This window comes from Pieris brassicae, chromosome 7, assembly GCF_905147105.1.
Source record: "Pieris brassicae chromosome 7, ilPieBrab1.1, whole genome shotgun sequence".
NCBI classification, from domain to species: domain Eukaryota; kingdom Metazoa; phylum Arthropoda; class Insecta; order Lepidoptera; family Pieridae; genus Pieris; species Pieris brassicae.
In genome coordinates, this window is record NC_059671.1 from 8,846,551 (window position 1) to 8,863,847 (window position 17,297).

Genomic DNA, 17,297 nt, shown 5'->3' on the forward strand with positions numbered 1-17,297 from the left:
TGAACCACCTAAACAAACTCCCTGGACACCTTGATTCTCCTTAAATTTGGGGGGAAAATCTTTGTTCTAGTGAGCGGCAAGCGAAACGCGACATTACATTATAGTCGGTACTTCCCCGATTCTATAGCTAGATAGATGTGCTATTTTCTGCTATCACATCTTAATAGACTCTGTAGTTTATCCTTAGAGTAAATATAGAATTTCGATTATATGACGTTAAAATCGGATTGGTGTTCAAGTCATATACTCATACTGTAAACCCCCTTATAACACGTTACTCTAATTTACAAGCATTTTTACATTACGCAATACGCATATAACACAGGGAAAGTACACGTTATATTTCTATACTGTAAAATTTATAATGTTTTGCACGCACATATTTCGTTAATAACATAGTTTTATCTTAATATTCGATTTAAATCCCCTTTAACGAGAAAAGTTAAACGTGAATCAATTGTACACGTAATGTGTTATATGGGGTCATACAAGCGCGTTATGCGAGAAAACTCCTACAGCGTGAACCAAACTACCATGTTTAGGGGATTCTAGTGTATATTTATACCAACTTTATTTATTTTAAAATAGGTAAAATAAAAGCCAAAGGATTTTATTGTTACTTAACGCTAAAAACAGGTTCATCCAGTCAACCCCGTAATTGTTGCTATTTGTTTTTCACCATATAGAAATTAGAATTCATATATAATAATAGCGGAATTAATAATTCTTTGTTTTACTCTTTCACGTAAAAACGAATACTTCTTCAGGGCTCTTTAAATTTTTTAATATGAATCTCATGCACCATTAGTGTAATATCACAATTAGTACAATAATAACTACAAATAACTGCAACTTGATGAATAATCATACTATGTAGTTTCAACTTTGACATATTATCTAGCCAGTGGTCTATAACGCTGCCAGCATTTCCTCACTGTATTACTATATTTATTAGTTGAAAGAGGAAAGCACCAGCTCTAGGGACACAAACTACAATTTGTCTATTTGTTTTATCAAGTCAGTATTTGATACATGTAATAATTTTGTATATATATATATGATTGAATTGTATTATGTAATAGATTAACAAAAATAGAGTAGATTTTCAATGAAAATAGTGTTATCCTATACGATATTGGTACTTGTTAAACTATGTTTTATGGTATATGATGAATTGAAATGAAGTAACTACAGCTTGGGTTGTTGGGCCAGCAGACTAAATGAGTGTAACAGCTAACTAGGTGTTTGTTGTTGTTATTCATTATGCAAAAAAAATCAAAACAATTTTTATATTTTATTTTCTTAAAAACTAATTCATTTTTTTGACTTGGCTTCTCTTTTAGCTTTTCTTTCAGCAGCACGTGCTACTTGTTTGGCTGGCTTCAAGTTTCCCTTTTTGCAGAACCTTTGATTTCTTAAGAATTTAGGATCCATCTAATAAAGCACAAAAATAAAATAAGTAACAATAAACTTTTCTTGATTTTGCAGTGAGAAATTAAAAACCTTAATGACAGAAAAAAGATGTTATTAGCTGTTTACTCATTCTTTTGAAAATTAAAGTTTACAAATTATTGAAAGGTTTTGGTCCCAAAGTATATGCAGGAATTTTAGCATTCAAATCAAACATAGCCTACAATTAGCCCTAGAATTAACTATTTCATTTCACTAAAATATAATTTATTTTGTTTAGTATGTTACTAAAATATAAGAAATCTCTTTAGGATTTATTATTCTTTTAAAATATCTAGCTGTTTATAGTCAAATATGTTACTCTTAACAATCCTATCTGGAGATTTATAAAGTCAGGGTACTTTTACTGCAATAGTACAAACACAATCCACTATGAGAGAATATAGAGAAATATTTAGAGAATATATATATATATCTACCATGGGTTAGATTAGTAGTAATGTAAAAATGATGTAAACAACTTACACCGAGAGTAGATTCGTGCCTGAACTTAGTAGGTTTGGTAATACCATTCCTATGGGCCTTGCGGTCTGAAATGAAGCAATTGAAGAATGAGATATCGTAGCAATTATATATCTTTATTTTGCATTGCCATTTATGTTTACTTACTTTGGTTATGGTTTGTGTGGTTCTTAGACTTAGCCATTTCGATGAAATATCAACACTGAAACGAAAATATTTCAATAAATTTTCAATTCAACGCTTTACACAACACTATCTTGTTAATGAAATAAAAAAAAACACTAGATTTCATAGATATTTTAAGATAAACTTAGTAAACTCAACTAACCTATTTCACGTAAATATTTCAAAAGAGTGGTGACAATAGTGACATTGACATTTCAGACTATTCGCAAAATTGGGAGTCTACTGTCCTAACTTCTACGTCAATTGTCTACATACCCTTGAATATAGTAACGTAAAAATAATAGAATAAAAAAAGTAAAGTAATATATAAGTAACTAAAAAATACTGGAAATATCTACAAAAACGTTTAACACAAACACATAAAATTTCTAAAATTTTCTAGGGCTGTCGGTACCATAACATTTTATAAATAGAATCAGTATTAGTCATGTAGGTAAATGGTTTATAATTTCTTTTACAGTTGCACGAAATAATATACTTTTATCTAGTGGCCACGACTTTGTCTGCGTGTAATTATCAATTAATCAATCGGTTTAACCGTTTGAACAGATAAATATAATATTTTTTGTAGAGAGCTCTCGGAGAGAGAGAGAAGTGAAACGCTCGGAAGTCAAGACTGTAAAGATAACTTATTTCACTTAAATTATTTTCTTAAAATATTACATAAGATTAACAAAACATGTGCGTTTAAACAGAGTTGCCGATTCTAGTGGTTTTTGAGATTACACGTGCAGCGGATAATGGGCTCGGGTGGCTGTAGTGGCATGTAGTGCCTTCAGCTACAGGGCAAGTGAAACATACTATTGTCTTAATAATTATTGCTGTGCGAAGCTTTTACATTAGACGTAGTTCCAACAAGTATAGGTGCGCTATCTGCAATCGTGTTGTTTTGTTTGACAGGTACCTTTGTAGATTTACTGGGGTCTTCTACGTTTTAGTTGTTTCTTAATTCATTGTCACGAAGTCTTACAACATTAAGTGGTTTTTAAGACAGGTATAGATACAAATTAGACATTCAGTTTTTTTCTTTATTTTGAAAGAAGACCATGTATAATGTCTACAATATTTGTCGAAAAAAAAATATAAACATTTTGTTTGTATAAAAACATTACCAATCAACATTTTAACTATACATTACACATCGTAGATAGTTGTACTTACTTATTAATATTTTTTATAGATTTTTAGCTAATTTTCATGTTATTAAATGGTAAATCATTTTAGAAGACAGCCTCGAGTCACATATTAGTTATATTAAACAATTAATTCACATACAATATTAAACCACATTTGTCCCTTTACCAACTTCGGTACTGAATACATAAAGTTATATTTTTTTACTTCGTACCATCCATCTCTATAAACAAGGACATCTCATAAGAGACTCAATATTTTTGAATACAATATAGTTACATACTCTAAAACGTATCTCATCTTGAACGGTCAATGTCAATGGTTTGTGATAGATCTTGAAACTAGATTTAAGTTTGATAATTTATTTACTTTCTAGAATACGGGCCTCTTAATAACTACTACTTTTAAAAATTGTAATTGTTTTACTTTAAGGCATAAATAGGTGATTTCTAACTATGCCAACGTACAAATAACGCCTTTAATCTCTAGAATAATAAATATATGATTTATATTATGCAGAGGAATTGTCCGGTAAGTAAACTATCAGTTATGTTTTCTGTGGTATAACATTAAAATGTCACCTTCAACGTCATGATTGAATTTGATATCGACGTGTAGACTTTTTGTAGTATATAGGATTTCGCTCCCATGATAGGATCTTTTTAAAGTTTCTGAGAAGATGAAAAGCGTTCAGATACCGTTTGTGTAACTGTTTCTTATTACGAAGTGCTGCGTTTATACGTTTTCTAAGATGGTAGTTTTAGAAGGTGATGGAGATGCAGCAACTATGACACCCGAAGATGTTGAAAAGTCAGAACCGAAGATAACCAATCCACTTTCTTTAGAAAGTATCCTTTTATTATTCACAATTAAACTACCATTTCTAAAAATATATCATTATTTCGCTCTTGCATTTGTATTTATTCTATAACAAAAATTGTAAATGGTTTAATTTTTATTCCTTCCCTTTATTCAGCGGTTCTGAGATAGCTGTATAATCTTAATGTGATTCATAATATTTGTTATATTATTATGGTATTCATTATATAGATGTAGGGTTGTGTACTACTTGTTAACACTGAACATTGAATTAGAAATAAGCTTAATATAAATTCAGTAATTTATGCAAATATTTTATATTAGTTAAACAAAATCCTTAAAGATAATTTGCAGTATTCCGTATCATCAAAGATGCTCAACAACAACATGGTCTCCGTCATGGAGACTTTCAGAGATACAGAGGGTTTTGCTCTAGAAGAATAAGGCGTTTGAGGAAAGTTCTCAAAATACCCCAGGTAATTGTTACTTCTACATTATATACTTTAATATGTTACAGCCAATCTTAAGAACTATTCTGAATTAAGAAAATATTTTTCTGTTTGATAGACAATGGCTTTAGTCTACGTAACATATCATCATTCAGCCAAATTAATGCAGTTGAAACTGCAGAGCAAAACTATTTATTATATAAACCTTTATTTAGAAGTTGTTCAATTTGATCTATTAAAATGATAGCTATTCTACACATCACTCTTTAAAACTATACTCTTCAAACTATATCAATCAAGTATTGTAAAAAAAAATTATGATTATTTATTCTTTACTTTACTTAGGGAGATAGACGTCATTACCGTAGACGTGATGTCACATCCACTCATTTGACATCATCTAATTCTGAAAATCGCCTCTTATGTGTGCCCTTATTACAAGCTGAAAGGGCATGGGCCCATGCTATGCAACTCAGACAGGAAGCCAATACAGAACCAAGGAAGAAATTTCACCTTATATCTCGCTTGAAGAAGGCATGCGCGCATGCTCATCTGCTTTTGCAGCTCTGTGAGGTAAGTTCTTATTTTTTGGAATCACTAAGACAATTAAAGCGTAACCATTATAACTCAAAGTTCCTTGGGAAGGAATCTGATCACATACCTAGGTAACACTGAAAATTTTTAGAAAATAGAAACAGCTCAATGTAGAAAGTTGCCAATCTCATCTCCATTCCTCTCTACATATCGTCGGATTCGATGGAACCACTGAGAAATGCTGTGGGTCCATTCTTCCTTGGGGTCCCTTCTATGGCATTTTCGTACGCTTTCACCGCATCTTCAGGGCTCGTAAAGCGAATACCTCGAATATTATGTTTAGTTCTTGGGAATAAATGAAAGTCGCAGGGCACCAGGTCAGGACCGTATGGCGGATGACTCATTATCTCGATACCTGCCATTGTCAAATATTCAACACTCCGTTTTGCGGAGTGCGCTGAAGCATTGTTGTGTTGAAGGAGGATCCTGCTTCGAGGGCGCTGCTGTCGATTTTTTTCCAAAACAACAGGCACACAGCGATTGACATACCAGTCTGTAGTAACTGTCCTTCCATCTTCTAGCACAACTGTCGCGAAATGACCTTTCCGACCAAAGAATGAAACAATCATCTTTCTTCCTTGACTTCCTTTTTTTACCTTTTTTTTAGTTGGCCGATCCTCGAAAGGAAACTCCACGTATCTGCTGATAGGACACTCTCTTATCTTCCTCTATCATGCATCGCACAGCACTGATGTTATCTTCAGTAGTCGGTGTTAAAGGATGTCCCTCGACGCGGATCATCATTGAAATGATTTGAATATAATGATATGATTGCAATATAATATATACTACATTAGGTTACCAAAGAGTTCTAAAATCGAAATTAAAAAAAAGTTTTCATTAGCAATGTTTCTTACTGGCCAGTTCTAAACATTTTCAGTGTTATCCATGTATCACATAATTATTATGCTAGTTATATATGTGAACAGAATTGATTGATAGTTCTTACTTAAACATGTTATTAATATATGGTCTGAAAAACGTTGGTACATACCAAGCAAGTTTCAACTACTTGTCTGTTTTAGGAAAGTGGTGTATGTGATGCTCGTACGCAATTGGAGGCTGGCGCCTATGCAGCGTGGTTAAGCGGAGCATTGCTTGTAGAGCTGCAACAGTGGAGACCAGCTGCTGAGAGCCTTAAACGAGCTCAGATAGTTCTTGAGAACCTTTGTGCTGCTCTACCAGAGGATGAAAGAATTATTTATAAGCAAAAGGTATAATTATAAATTATTTAGGAATTTGGATAATATGACAAATGTAAAGTACTAACTAGTTTGAAATGTTTATTGTTTTTTTAATATTAAATTTGAGGAGCATATATAATAATATAATTGAATTATAATCATAGGTAGAAGAATTAAACCCAAGTCTCCGTTATTGTGCATATAACATTGGAGATGAATCAGCAGCCGGGGATTTGGTAGCAATGCGTGGACAAGGACTTATTGAGAACCTGGACTCGCTTATGGCTCAAGCCAAGTATGTATATTACCATGTTGTACTGAGATCATTGTTTACAGCTAAATTTTATAAAACTCCTACAGTTCTTTAGTTACTTACTACTATTGGTTGGTGAAAGATGTTTGAGTAATAAAAATAAAGTTTTGCAACTAAAGTTATCAGTCAATTTGGTGTGATAATGCCTAATACTGAGATTCTCCTATTCTACTCACACAAACTTGTGACTTTAGTACATTACCCATCTTCATAGTAGTCAGTCTCATGGTAATTTGGAACTAATCTCGACTCTTCTAAAATGGCTTGACCAAGCCTATTCATAGATCATTCAATTTTGTTTCATTAACTACCTGTCTATATTTCAGAGAGTCACGCTCTGGCGTAATGCATGAAGTAGAATGGCGCGGACGACGAGTCACCGTTCGTCCCGAGAAAGTTCGTCTCTTTCTGATAGCTCTCCAAGACATGGACAAATCCATCGCCAACGCCACCACGGCTCAAGCCAAGATCGATATCCTTGAGAACATCCTAATGGATTGCAAAGACGCTATTTCGGCCATTAAAGACGAAATCAAGAACGATCCGAAACTAAAAACCGCTTCCGAAACCCAAATGTCCAGCATCAACTATCTTCTCTCCTACTTGATGTATCTCCGCCTCGCTCGCACTATCGAGAGGAACAACCTCATGATCCAACAAGCTGAAGAAGCCAGAAAAACTAACACTCCAATTGATGGAAAGAAAGTCCGTCCTCAGGATTTGACAAGGCTCTACGAAATCATCCTACAGAACTACACTGAACTCCAGCAATTACCAGGCTTCGAAAACGATAGCACGTACCAACAGGAGATCGAGACTCAAGTCAAAGCCTATAAGGCCTTCCGCTGTTATTATATAGCTCAAGTTTTGACTGGACTCAGGCGTTTCAGGGAAGCTCTCGCTATGTTGGAGAGGTGCAGCAGCTACACCGCAGACTCGATCAAGAACAAGCATCAAGAGAAGCAAATATTGGAAAAGCTGCGCGTTCTGGAGAAGGATATTGAGAGCTGCAAGTTCGAAGTTCATGCGGATTCAGTCCTAGAAGACGAGGAAGATGAGGACAAGTACGTAGGAAAGGCCTACAAAGACAAGAAGCCATTAGTCGATCGTTTGGATGATTATCGAGAGGACACGCAAGTTCTCACAAAAAATCCAAACATATACAAACTGCCTCCTCCGATGGAAGCCGTTCCATGTAAACCGCTCTTCTTTGACCTCGCGTGTAATTTCATAGAGTTCCCCAATTTGGACGATAAAACCGGAGTCGCTAATAAAAAACAAGGGGCTGGTATCACTGGCTTGGTCAAAGGTTTTCTGGGATGGGGTAAGGGCGGTCAGTGAGTGTCATAATATATTAAAACAAATGTATATGCTTGCTTGTTTTATTAAACTTGTCAATCATTTTCATGATACCGATACAACTAAAACGAAATTAAGTTCCAAAGTTATAAAAATAGTTAATTTAAACAATATTCTACATTTGTAGTGATCACATTCATCTTATAACTGCGATCCTTATATACATTTCTACTTATAGAGTTATATGCGACAAATATGGTACAATAACAAAAATAAAAAATTCAAAACTATCTTAATGTTAGAAATGGAAAGATTTTAGCGTAAGCAAGCCTAAATCTTCCAATAAATATCCGAATTTGAACACAAGCCACTGACCCTACAAGCACTTACAAATATCTATACAAATACAATTTTACTATTTCTTTAAAATTTTTAATTGAAAATTATCAAAGCATCTGACCAATGTTACACAATTTGAATTTGGGTGATTTTACACATCAAATAAATTTATTTTTATTTAGAAAATTTAAGAATATTCCTACTGTCCAGTAGCAATAAAAATTTCGACCTGTGATGCAACGCAACCCAAATTACGGTCTGGCTGTGCACCATTCACTTGAACGCATCGATGCACTACTACACTGATACTGTAGTAAAAAGGTTTTTGATGAAGGTATCTGTGTAATGGGCAAGTAGGTAATCAGCCAGTGTAGGTTCCTTCACCGTTTGAATGAAAGTTAAATGCGCACATAAAATGACAGTTCATTGATGCCTCAGGGATAAGTGTCGCACGCTGAAGCTACAAGGTCAACACTCCTCTCGATGGGTCCCCTCTAAAATACTACTTTTAAATCTATTTGAATCATACAAAACTTAAAAAAAGACTGTACATTATATATAAGCCGTTCTTGTTGTTCCCATGAAAATGTGTGTGTGAGAAGTCATGTGGAACATGGTGTACCTTACAAACATTGTGTTAAACAAAAAACTTCGAGATTAAAAAGAGTGGAGAGTTTATTGCTAGTTCTTCTCTGCCATTCTACGCCCATAATTTGAGTACTGGCAGTAAATGTAAAATTAGAAGCATTTATTATGTTTTTATTTTTTGACGTCCATAAGTGTACCTTGTGCTACCTATATGAATAAATTATTTTGTCTTTCACTTTCTTATGGCTTTACATGCCTATACTTAAGATTTTCAAAATATTTGTTCTACCTTCTTAATAACTAACAAAATAAACACTTTCATAAAATATCGTGTACAAGCAGATTTAAAAGTATTATCAAGCTCTCATAGGATTTTTAAGATGTTCACAAGGCAAAAGCTGTATTCATATTGATTAAGAAGGGAGTCAACGAAGGCGCATCGGTTTCTTTCTATTAGCCACATATCCGACTTATAGGATTACGTGAGACAAATACATATACTTAGAAAAAAATAAAGAAATAACATTTTTTATCGGTAATATATGGTAATATTGAAAAGAAAAATGCTTAATTATGAAAATTAATTATTGGTGGTACGTAACAATGATTTTCTTCACGTCGCTGTTAATCCAAGTTATTTGAAACTATACGTATTTTTAATATATATTGAAATACGCAATATTTGTATGTTAAAATTATTAAATTCGGGTAACAAATGTTATGTGAAAATTATGCAAATTGTCATGGTCAAGTGTCAGTGCTGTTGTGATCTATTATAGCGTCTGCATATAAATTTTTAACTACTTGTCACCACATTAAACAACCGGGTTTTCGTTCGAAAAAAATCAGTCAAAAATTTCAATTGGGTCAGTGACTATAATTAATTTAACGAGGGGCCAATGGCGGCCAATGCGCTGTATCGTGAGCAATAGAATCAGCCCGTGCGATAACTTGACCACAAGTCGAGCAAACGTCAAGAGACGGAATACTTTTTCCCACGATTATTTCTTGCTGCTTACCAATATCTGGCAATAGGGCAACTAATTCTGGGAGCAAATCCTCCAATTTGTTCCCCAAAGCTATTTTACAATGCTCATAGAACTCTTCGGCACTTGTAATGCTATCGCGGAACGCTCTTGATGCAACCTAAAAAAGAAAACTTATAGTAGCAATTTTACCTACGAATTAATATTATAAATAAAACGTTACAGTATAGAGGATTTTTATAATAACAAAAATATTAATTTAGATTCATTGGAATGTTGGGGAAGTCAGCAGGCTTTACTATTTTGGCAAATGAATGAATTGAAAAATTAAATTTGAATCCCTCCCCTGTATGCGACAAGAACTCTTGTTCCATGTGCCTCGTACGAACACGAATTAACTAACTAATAATTAACGAACTAGCTAACAACAATAAATGAAGACATTTTCACATTACCAAAGGTAAGGTAAGGTAAAGTTCAGTTTTGACTTATGTTTTCTGTTTCGTATATTTTGTTTAACAATGTGGATTGTATTTATATATTGTTCAAGTGTTTTCTTTTATAATATGGATATTTGTAACTGTAAGGTAAGGGAGCGTTCAAGTATCACGTCACGCAATTTTTGGAGATTCTTGACCCCCCCCCCCCCACATGAAACGCGCTGTAACGTTTCTGTTTCCAATAGTAAAACGCTTCGTGATCAACTACAGTGACTCTTAAAACCTAAAACTTACCATTATGTGGTGTAAAGTACTGGAAAGCAGAAAATAATACTAACAATAACGCGTAATTCAATCCCCGCCCCGCATTGTAACGTTTTACAAAAGGACCCCCCCTCCCAAAATTCGTTACGTAATACTTGAATGCTCCCTAACTTAGAAATAAAATAAATAAATTAATATGTCAAACTTCAAACAAACGTTATAAACACTAAAAATCCTTCACATAAAGAACATGACACACAAATAATATAAATCTTATTCGTTTCATATCTCCCTGAATGAAAATGCAATTACCTTAAAATCCTCCACCGCCGCAGCTGTACCAAGTGCAGCGGCGAAATTCTTGACCAGAGCCCTGTTTCTGTTCTCAAAATCCAAAGGCGGTATGTACTTGTGCACCGGCGCCGGAAATGTTTGACCAGACGAATTCGTAAACGTCATATCACACGCCTGACGCTTCTTGAATCCTGGGGGCACTCCATTCACTTTACTAACCACTTTACTTATCGGCACATTCACTTTAACACTTTTATTAACACTTGGTTCTTTTGGATTTAACGAGGGAAACTCCTGCGCCTTTAGTGCGAAGTCTCCGCTTCGAGAATCTGTCGCTTTTTCTTTTTTATCAACTATCACTTTTCTATCCGGTTCGACTGTTGTCTTAATTTTTTTATCACCTTCACCGCTATTGTTATTATTATTAACACTGGCAATTATAAATTCGTCTGGTACACCGTTGACTGGTTCTATTTCCTTCTTTTTCTTCTTCTTTTTGTCATTTTGTGTCGGAACGGGTTGGGTGGGAGTTTTCTTTTTAGACTTCGCGTTGAGGGTAGGGAAATCAGCTACAGGATTGAAAGTTTTCACTGGTTCTGGAACACGTTTAGGTTTTTCTTTCGATTTGGATACGGTGATCCATTGTGGAGGAGAAGTGGGTGCCGAAGATGATGGTAGAGCTGGAAACGCTTCGGTATTTAAAGACTGTTTCTTCGGTTGTCTACTTGGTTTTGTGGCCTTCATGGACTGCATTTCCTCACTATTTATAAGAGTAACCTAAAATAAAAATAAGAACACAGAAATTACCGCGGTGTAGTTAAGGATTAATTTAATATAATGCGTTTTTGGGATATCGATAATCGAATAACACGTAGAACGGAACAGTTTACGTAATATAATAGTGACAATGAAAACTTGTATAGTAAAGAAAATTTAGATTTACCTAGGAACTAAAATTATTGTATCGACGTTTACGAATACTTCTATCGTAAATATTTAAAAAAAAATTCAGTAAATAATCTTTAATTTTCCAATCTCGAATCTGTAATATATTATAATTAGAATAAATATATAAAATATACCTTAGCAGGTTGGACGGTTCCAGCACCAATACTTGGATGATCATCCCTAGGGACGGAGAGTGAAGGAAAGTCTTCATCACAGAGCGGCTTCTTTGGTATTGTAATACGATTACCTGAAGTCTGAGTCAACCTGAAGTTGCTAGCGCTTGCCGGTTGACTATGCACTTGTATGGACACTGACGGTTGCTTTGCTGTATAAAGTTCCTCGATATGAAAATCTATACTAGGTGTGGACTGCGACTGCGTGGAAACGGGAAATATAAAATACACTCAGCGAACATGTGCTGCTAGTATAAGAATCAGTTCAATAGTTATGATTAGTTCCTTTAATATATCATTTAATAACACTATTACAATTAGTATTTATGATCAAACAAATTAATTTGTTATTTTTTCAAGGGCGAGAACCCAAAGGTATTTTTATAAAGAAATTGAAATAGGGAAAGAAGTTTATGGTTTATGAAACGTATATGTATTAAAAATATTGTATTGGAACTGTCAAAAACCTTTAATATCGATTATATCTTTGTAACATGCTTCAGATTAATTATCTATATACATAAGATATGTTAACTTTGAATTATCCAAACCTAGCTATTATCAATTAGGAACAAAAATATCTTACAATTTCTGAGTACAGTAGCGGCTACCGGCCCGTTACTTTTAGATACGGGCGCACGTGATGTTCCAGATCCGTCCAATGCTGGGAAATTTCGCTCCGTCCGAGCCAGCCCATCCGCACCTAATAAAAATGTATTCTCAGTGCTAAGTATGACTCCCTTAAGTCAGAAACTTAACGCAAGCCTAGACTTTGAAAATCGAACGTCAACTGAACACATACTAAAGTCGTTGAAAAACATTATTCTTTATAGTATTCCAATGCTACAAAGCATTTCCGTTCTTCTTTTACGCTTTACCAGCGTGAAGTTAACCTTTAGTTCCTTCTAACCCTTATAATAATATTAAATATTCAACCGGCTATAAAATAAATCAATGGCGCTACAACCTTTTTTCTTAGGTCTGGGCCTGAGATTTCTGTATCTGTTTCATGATCATTTTTTAATCGAATAGGCAAGTAGGCTTCTGTGCCTGACGCACGCCGTCGACTTTTTGGGTCTAAGACAAGCCGGTTTCCTCACGATGTTTTCCTTTACCGTTCGAGCCAATGTTAAATGCGCACATAGAAAGAAAATCCATTGGTGCACAGCCTGGGATCAAACCTACGACCTCAGGGATGAGAATCGCACGCTGAAGCCACTAGGCCAACACTGCTCACTTCGACCGGCTATAACCAGACATAAAATGCAGTTTATATTTATATAATTGTATTTGAAAAATAATGTCTATTATTTACCATCTGTCCATTTGTACGCATGTAAAATTTGTTTTGTAATTAAAATCATTGCAAGCGATTGTAAATATAAATAAAAAATTCCAAACTCCAACAACAAAAAACTCTCTTTATCGACATTATGAGAACTTTTTTTTAATCACAACTTGAGCCAGATATCATTTATAAGAAAACAACAACAGAAGAATGAAGCATTTCGCGCGCAGGAAGTTTTTTTATTAATATGGTCCGCGCGTAGATTTTTCTTGACAGCCAGCAACATTTTCATACAATCTTTGTTATCAAACTCTTTGGTGGTTGAAATATTTACCAACAATATCCGCATTCGAAATTTAAATAATAATAACCTAGCTCTTTGAACAGATAAATACATACTTATAATATTCATAGATTTTACCTTTATAGAGCCTCGAAGGAGCACCTAATAGGTTAGGCGGGGCTGGCGCAGCAGCAGACAATCGTGGAAACTGTTCGTCGCTGGCTGGGTCAATTCTAGGTGCTGGAGCCGCTGGAGGCGGGGACGGTGAACGTTCTATACGCTCTCTGTAATATTCATTATCATATTTCGTGATGGTCGAATGGAAAAATATGCAATATACAAATCTGCTATATTTTATCATAGTGAGTCCTATTTTAATATTAAACATCTGTATTTTTTTATCGCAAAACACTCAAAGGATCTCAAAGATCACATTTATTAAGGTTTGCTACACATCTGATTAACAAATATTAAAAAGAACCTGAATTATTTCGTCAAAAATCAAACCCCGGCCGTAAGGTTAACTGCGTTCCTTATCCGTGTCCTTTCTTTAGTAACCGTTAGACAAGAAGAACTGAACTTAATAGTAAGTAACAACAATGTTGTTACTTACTATTGTTAGTTACAAAAATAAAACAAAGAAATACAGTTTTTCAAAAATAACACGAAATTAAATGGAATATCTAACAAATCATAGTGCTGATTTCACCTAAAATTTATGTGTAACCAATCTACGGAGATGGTTGTCTGTTATTATCCGATAAACTTGAAAAAAAGCATTACCTAGTAACTCGTTGTACTACTGCGGTAGGATGGGGCGTGATATTGAATTGCAGCTCAAGAGTACGAGCCTGTCGAGCCGCACCACGATTCATTCCGCGTCCATGAACTGTTGCCTTGTGAGCTACGAAAAAAACTCTTTATTCTTCACATAAAACAGTATTAGTGGCACAATTTATACTAAGTTCACAGACTTCTAAATACAAGAAGCCGCACCGACCCTCTTTTATTTATTTTAATAATCGAAGACAAAAATAAAATTTCTTTGATGAGGATAAATCATGCACAAGCTGTACATACTAAGTATGAATGACACTACTTTAGTAAAATTGAAATTATTAATGTTTAACAATATTACTTAGCAATACAATTCTAGGATTGTTAAATTGGACATACAGTCCTTTGATCTTTCTTAAATAGTTGCTTAACATAAGGTGCTTAAAATTTATGTAATAAATCTGCATTTCATTAATTTTCAACGAAGAGCTATTCGAATCGTCAACCACCAATTGCTTTCCGTGCGGCTTAATCCTATTGGCGTTGCGTAGAGATGTGGGGTCTTTGCATCTTCTACGGAATTTCTCACTTGCTGATACCTGCACCTGTTGTTGTCCGTCGTTCCACAACTGAGCGTTTTTCATGGCATTTTTTGCTGCGCACTACTATATGGAACCAGCTGCCCACTGAAGTATTTCCGAACCAATTCGACTTAGGGTCCTTCAAGAAAAGAGCGTACCAATTCTTGAAAGACCAGTAACACACTTGTGAGCCTTGTGGCAATGTGAGTGTCCATGGGCAGCGGTATCAATTAACATCAGGTTCGCCTCCTGCCCGATTGCCTAGTTTTATATTAAAAAAAAATTGATATATTTTATAACAGAATGGACTATAATTCATTACATTACAATAATTGTAAGCGGTAAGTAATAGACTAATAAACATCAACAAGATATTACATCATAATATCACACATTTACTCAACACCGGTTTAAAATTTGGATGTGTTTGACAAAGGAATAAGAGAGATCAGTTAAACTTTTAAGTTGTATGGCGTAACTAGTAAGAAACCTTTACCATTACTAGTAAGAAATATTCTCTTAAAATTTTTAAATTAACAAGTCCGATGTTTCACTCATAATAATTATTAATTATTGATTTAGCCTTTTCAGTTAATCCCAGAGTAAAAGACAAAATAGTTTTTTTTAATTGGCCTCTCTGATCTGCTTTCCAGTACCAAGATATTTTCTATGGCCTTCACTCACCCTTGAGATCAATTTCACTCCTAAACACAGCGGTAAGATGTTGTCCAGCACAATCACCCTCCTCACATAGAAAATGTTCAGTCCTAAAGTGATGTGCCAGAGCTGCATGTGAAGCATAGTATAGATTACGTCCATCAACATCACAGAGATGACAATAGAGATGTTCTTTACGCAAATGACGATATAATTCATCTGCATCCATAAACCGCTCCTCACAGAATTCACAGAGTGGGTGGCCTCTATAATATAATTTAGTTACATTAATATTAAAACATTGATAGCCTCCATGCCTCTATTGTTTCAGTTCTTGGTAAAATCACTTGCTGGTAAGCAGAGAGAAAAATTACCTTATAACAAATGTGAAACTCTAATTTAACACAATTCCTAAGCAAGTATTTGGAAAGTGTTCATAACAGTAATCATTACAATTATAAAATAGAACACTAACCCAAACAGACTATGTTCAATTAAATTTACACATGTCAACTATAAAAGAATATATTTTTACCTATGAGAGGTGTCATCAACATCTCCTTTCCGTCTGTGGTGGGCTAACTCCTGACGAGTGTAGCACTTTCTTTCACTAGTAAAAATCTGTAAAATATCAAATTTAAACAAGTAATAAGTATAACAGAAATAATATAATAGTGTCATGCAAGTTAAATTACTTAAATTAGAACATGCAAACTTACCCTCAAATGTTTTACGCAGAGGTCACAGAAATATCTTTCATGCACCTTTCGCATATGATCACTCAGCATATTGAATGTGCGAAAGTGCACATTGTCACAGAGCTTACAATTATTCTCCAGTAATTCTTCATAAGCCTTCTTTATCTCTTCACTACAAAAGCCTATTTTAAACTGTCTTTCAAAGAGTTTATCTATAAACACCTTATTGCAGACTTCTTTAAAGAGCTTGATGGTGTCTGTAAAAATGACCTGAAAATAGAATAATATTGTTTTAAAACAGGGAAGAAGGAATTGAGTTTGGTACAGATCGGTATTGAGTAAAACTAGACACTGGAATATTCTATCAGTGCAGTTTCTTTCTTATATTAAGATATTCTTTTATAAGAATGTTAAGAAAGCAAGCTTTAACTAAGGCTTTAGTTTCTGATGGTTTTAACAAATTCCACTAACCTTCGCAAGATCTTGACGACAGATAGGGCATTCATTTTGCAAACACAGCACTCTCATACGGGTTGAACACTCGAAGCATACGGGATGATCACACTCCCCAATAGAGAAATATACGACAGTTTTAAAACATACTACACAAGTAGTATTATCATTTGCTTGTGAATCGGCCATGGCTCTCACGAAAATATCTAAAATTTAAAAATATGTAAGATTTTCATGAAAATAGTTTAAAGGTTGATTTCGTTTGGGTAAAAGTTTACCTACCACAGAAGAAGTTAAATTTCAAAATGAAATTTATCGGCAATATAAGCCCTGAAATTCTGCAAATGTTAATGATAAATGAAAATAATTTTTTTGACGAAAATTTCAGAATTCGGAACTCGCTAGGATTGACGATTGACGAAAAATCAAGAGTCAAGACTAAAATGACAATTGTCAAATTACAGAAAAATAGTGACTACGTTTTGATCATATGTCAGTGATATCGTAGTTCTATTTCTTGTCCAAAAAATCAATAACATTAATCTAAAATTCTAGATAGCTCCATCTTTCAAAATGTAAAATCACCAAATACACAAACATTCACATAAATAATTATTC

General features: G+C 34.2%; 3 protein-coding genes across 4 annotated transcripts; 1 reads left to right on the forward strand and 2 right to left on the reverse strand.

Moving 5' to 3' along the window:
- Window positions 1–1,281: 1,281 nt before the first annotated feature.
- Window positions 1,282–2,337, reverse strand: LOC123711852 (60S ribosomal protein L29). Of its 2 annotated transcripts, XM_045664690.1 has the most exons (4): window positions 2,261–2,337; window positions 2,080–2,134; window positions 1,936–2,000; window positions 1,282–1,434 (listed from the first exon to the last, which is right to left on the reverse strand). In XM_045664690.1, the coding sequence occupies exons 2-4, from the start codon at window positions 2,114–2,116 to the stop codon at window positions 1,315–1,317; spliced, it is 222 nt and encodes a 73-aa protein (XP_045520646.1). In that variant the 5' UTR covers window positions 2,117–2,134; window positions 2,261–2,337; the 3' UTR covers window positions 1,282–1,314. The 2 variants fall into 2 exon arrangements, with proteins under 2 accessions (XP_045520646.1, XP_045520645.1); XM_045664689.1 differs by lacking the exon at window positions 2,261–2,337 and having other exon boundaries at window positions 2,080–2,239.
- Window positions 2,338–3,867: 1,530 nt separating this feature from the next.
- Window positions 3,868–7,983, forward strand: LOC123711590 (signal recognition particle subunit SRP68). Its single transcript, XM_045664199.1, has 6 exons — window positions 3,868–4,100; window positions 4,426–4,547; window positions 4,866–5,093; window positions 6,140–6,328; window positions 6,463–6,593; window positions 6,938–7,983. Exons 1-6 carry the CDS (start codon window positions 4,004–4,006, stop codon window positions 7,950–7,952), a joined length of 1,782 nt encoding a protein of 593 aa, XP_045520155.1. The 5' UTR covers window positions 3,868–4,003; the 3' UTR covers window positions 7,953–7,983.
- Window positions 7,980–17,086, reverse strand: LOC123711589 (E3 ubiquitin-protein ligase ZNF598). The gene is made up of 11 exons (XM_045664198.1): window positions 16,962–17,086; window positions 16,698–16,885; window positions 16,248–16,496; window positions 16,064–16,149; window positions 15,556–15,794; window positions 14,297–14,417; window positions 13,652–13,797; window positions 12,529–12,645; window positions 11,904–12,094; window positions 10,840–11,598; window positions 7,980–9,983 (listed from the first exon to the last, which is right to left on the reverse strand). The coding sequence occupies exons 2-11, from the start codon at window positions 16,866–16,868 to the stop codon at window positions 9,723–9,725; spliced, it is 2,340 nt and encodes a 779-aa protein (XP_045520154.1). The 5' UTR covers window positions 16,869–16,885; window positions 16,962–17,086; the 3' UTR covers window positions 7,980–9,722.
- Between the last annotated feature and the right edge of the window lie 211 nt (window positions 17,087–17,297).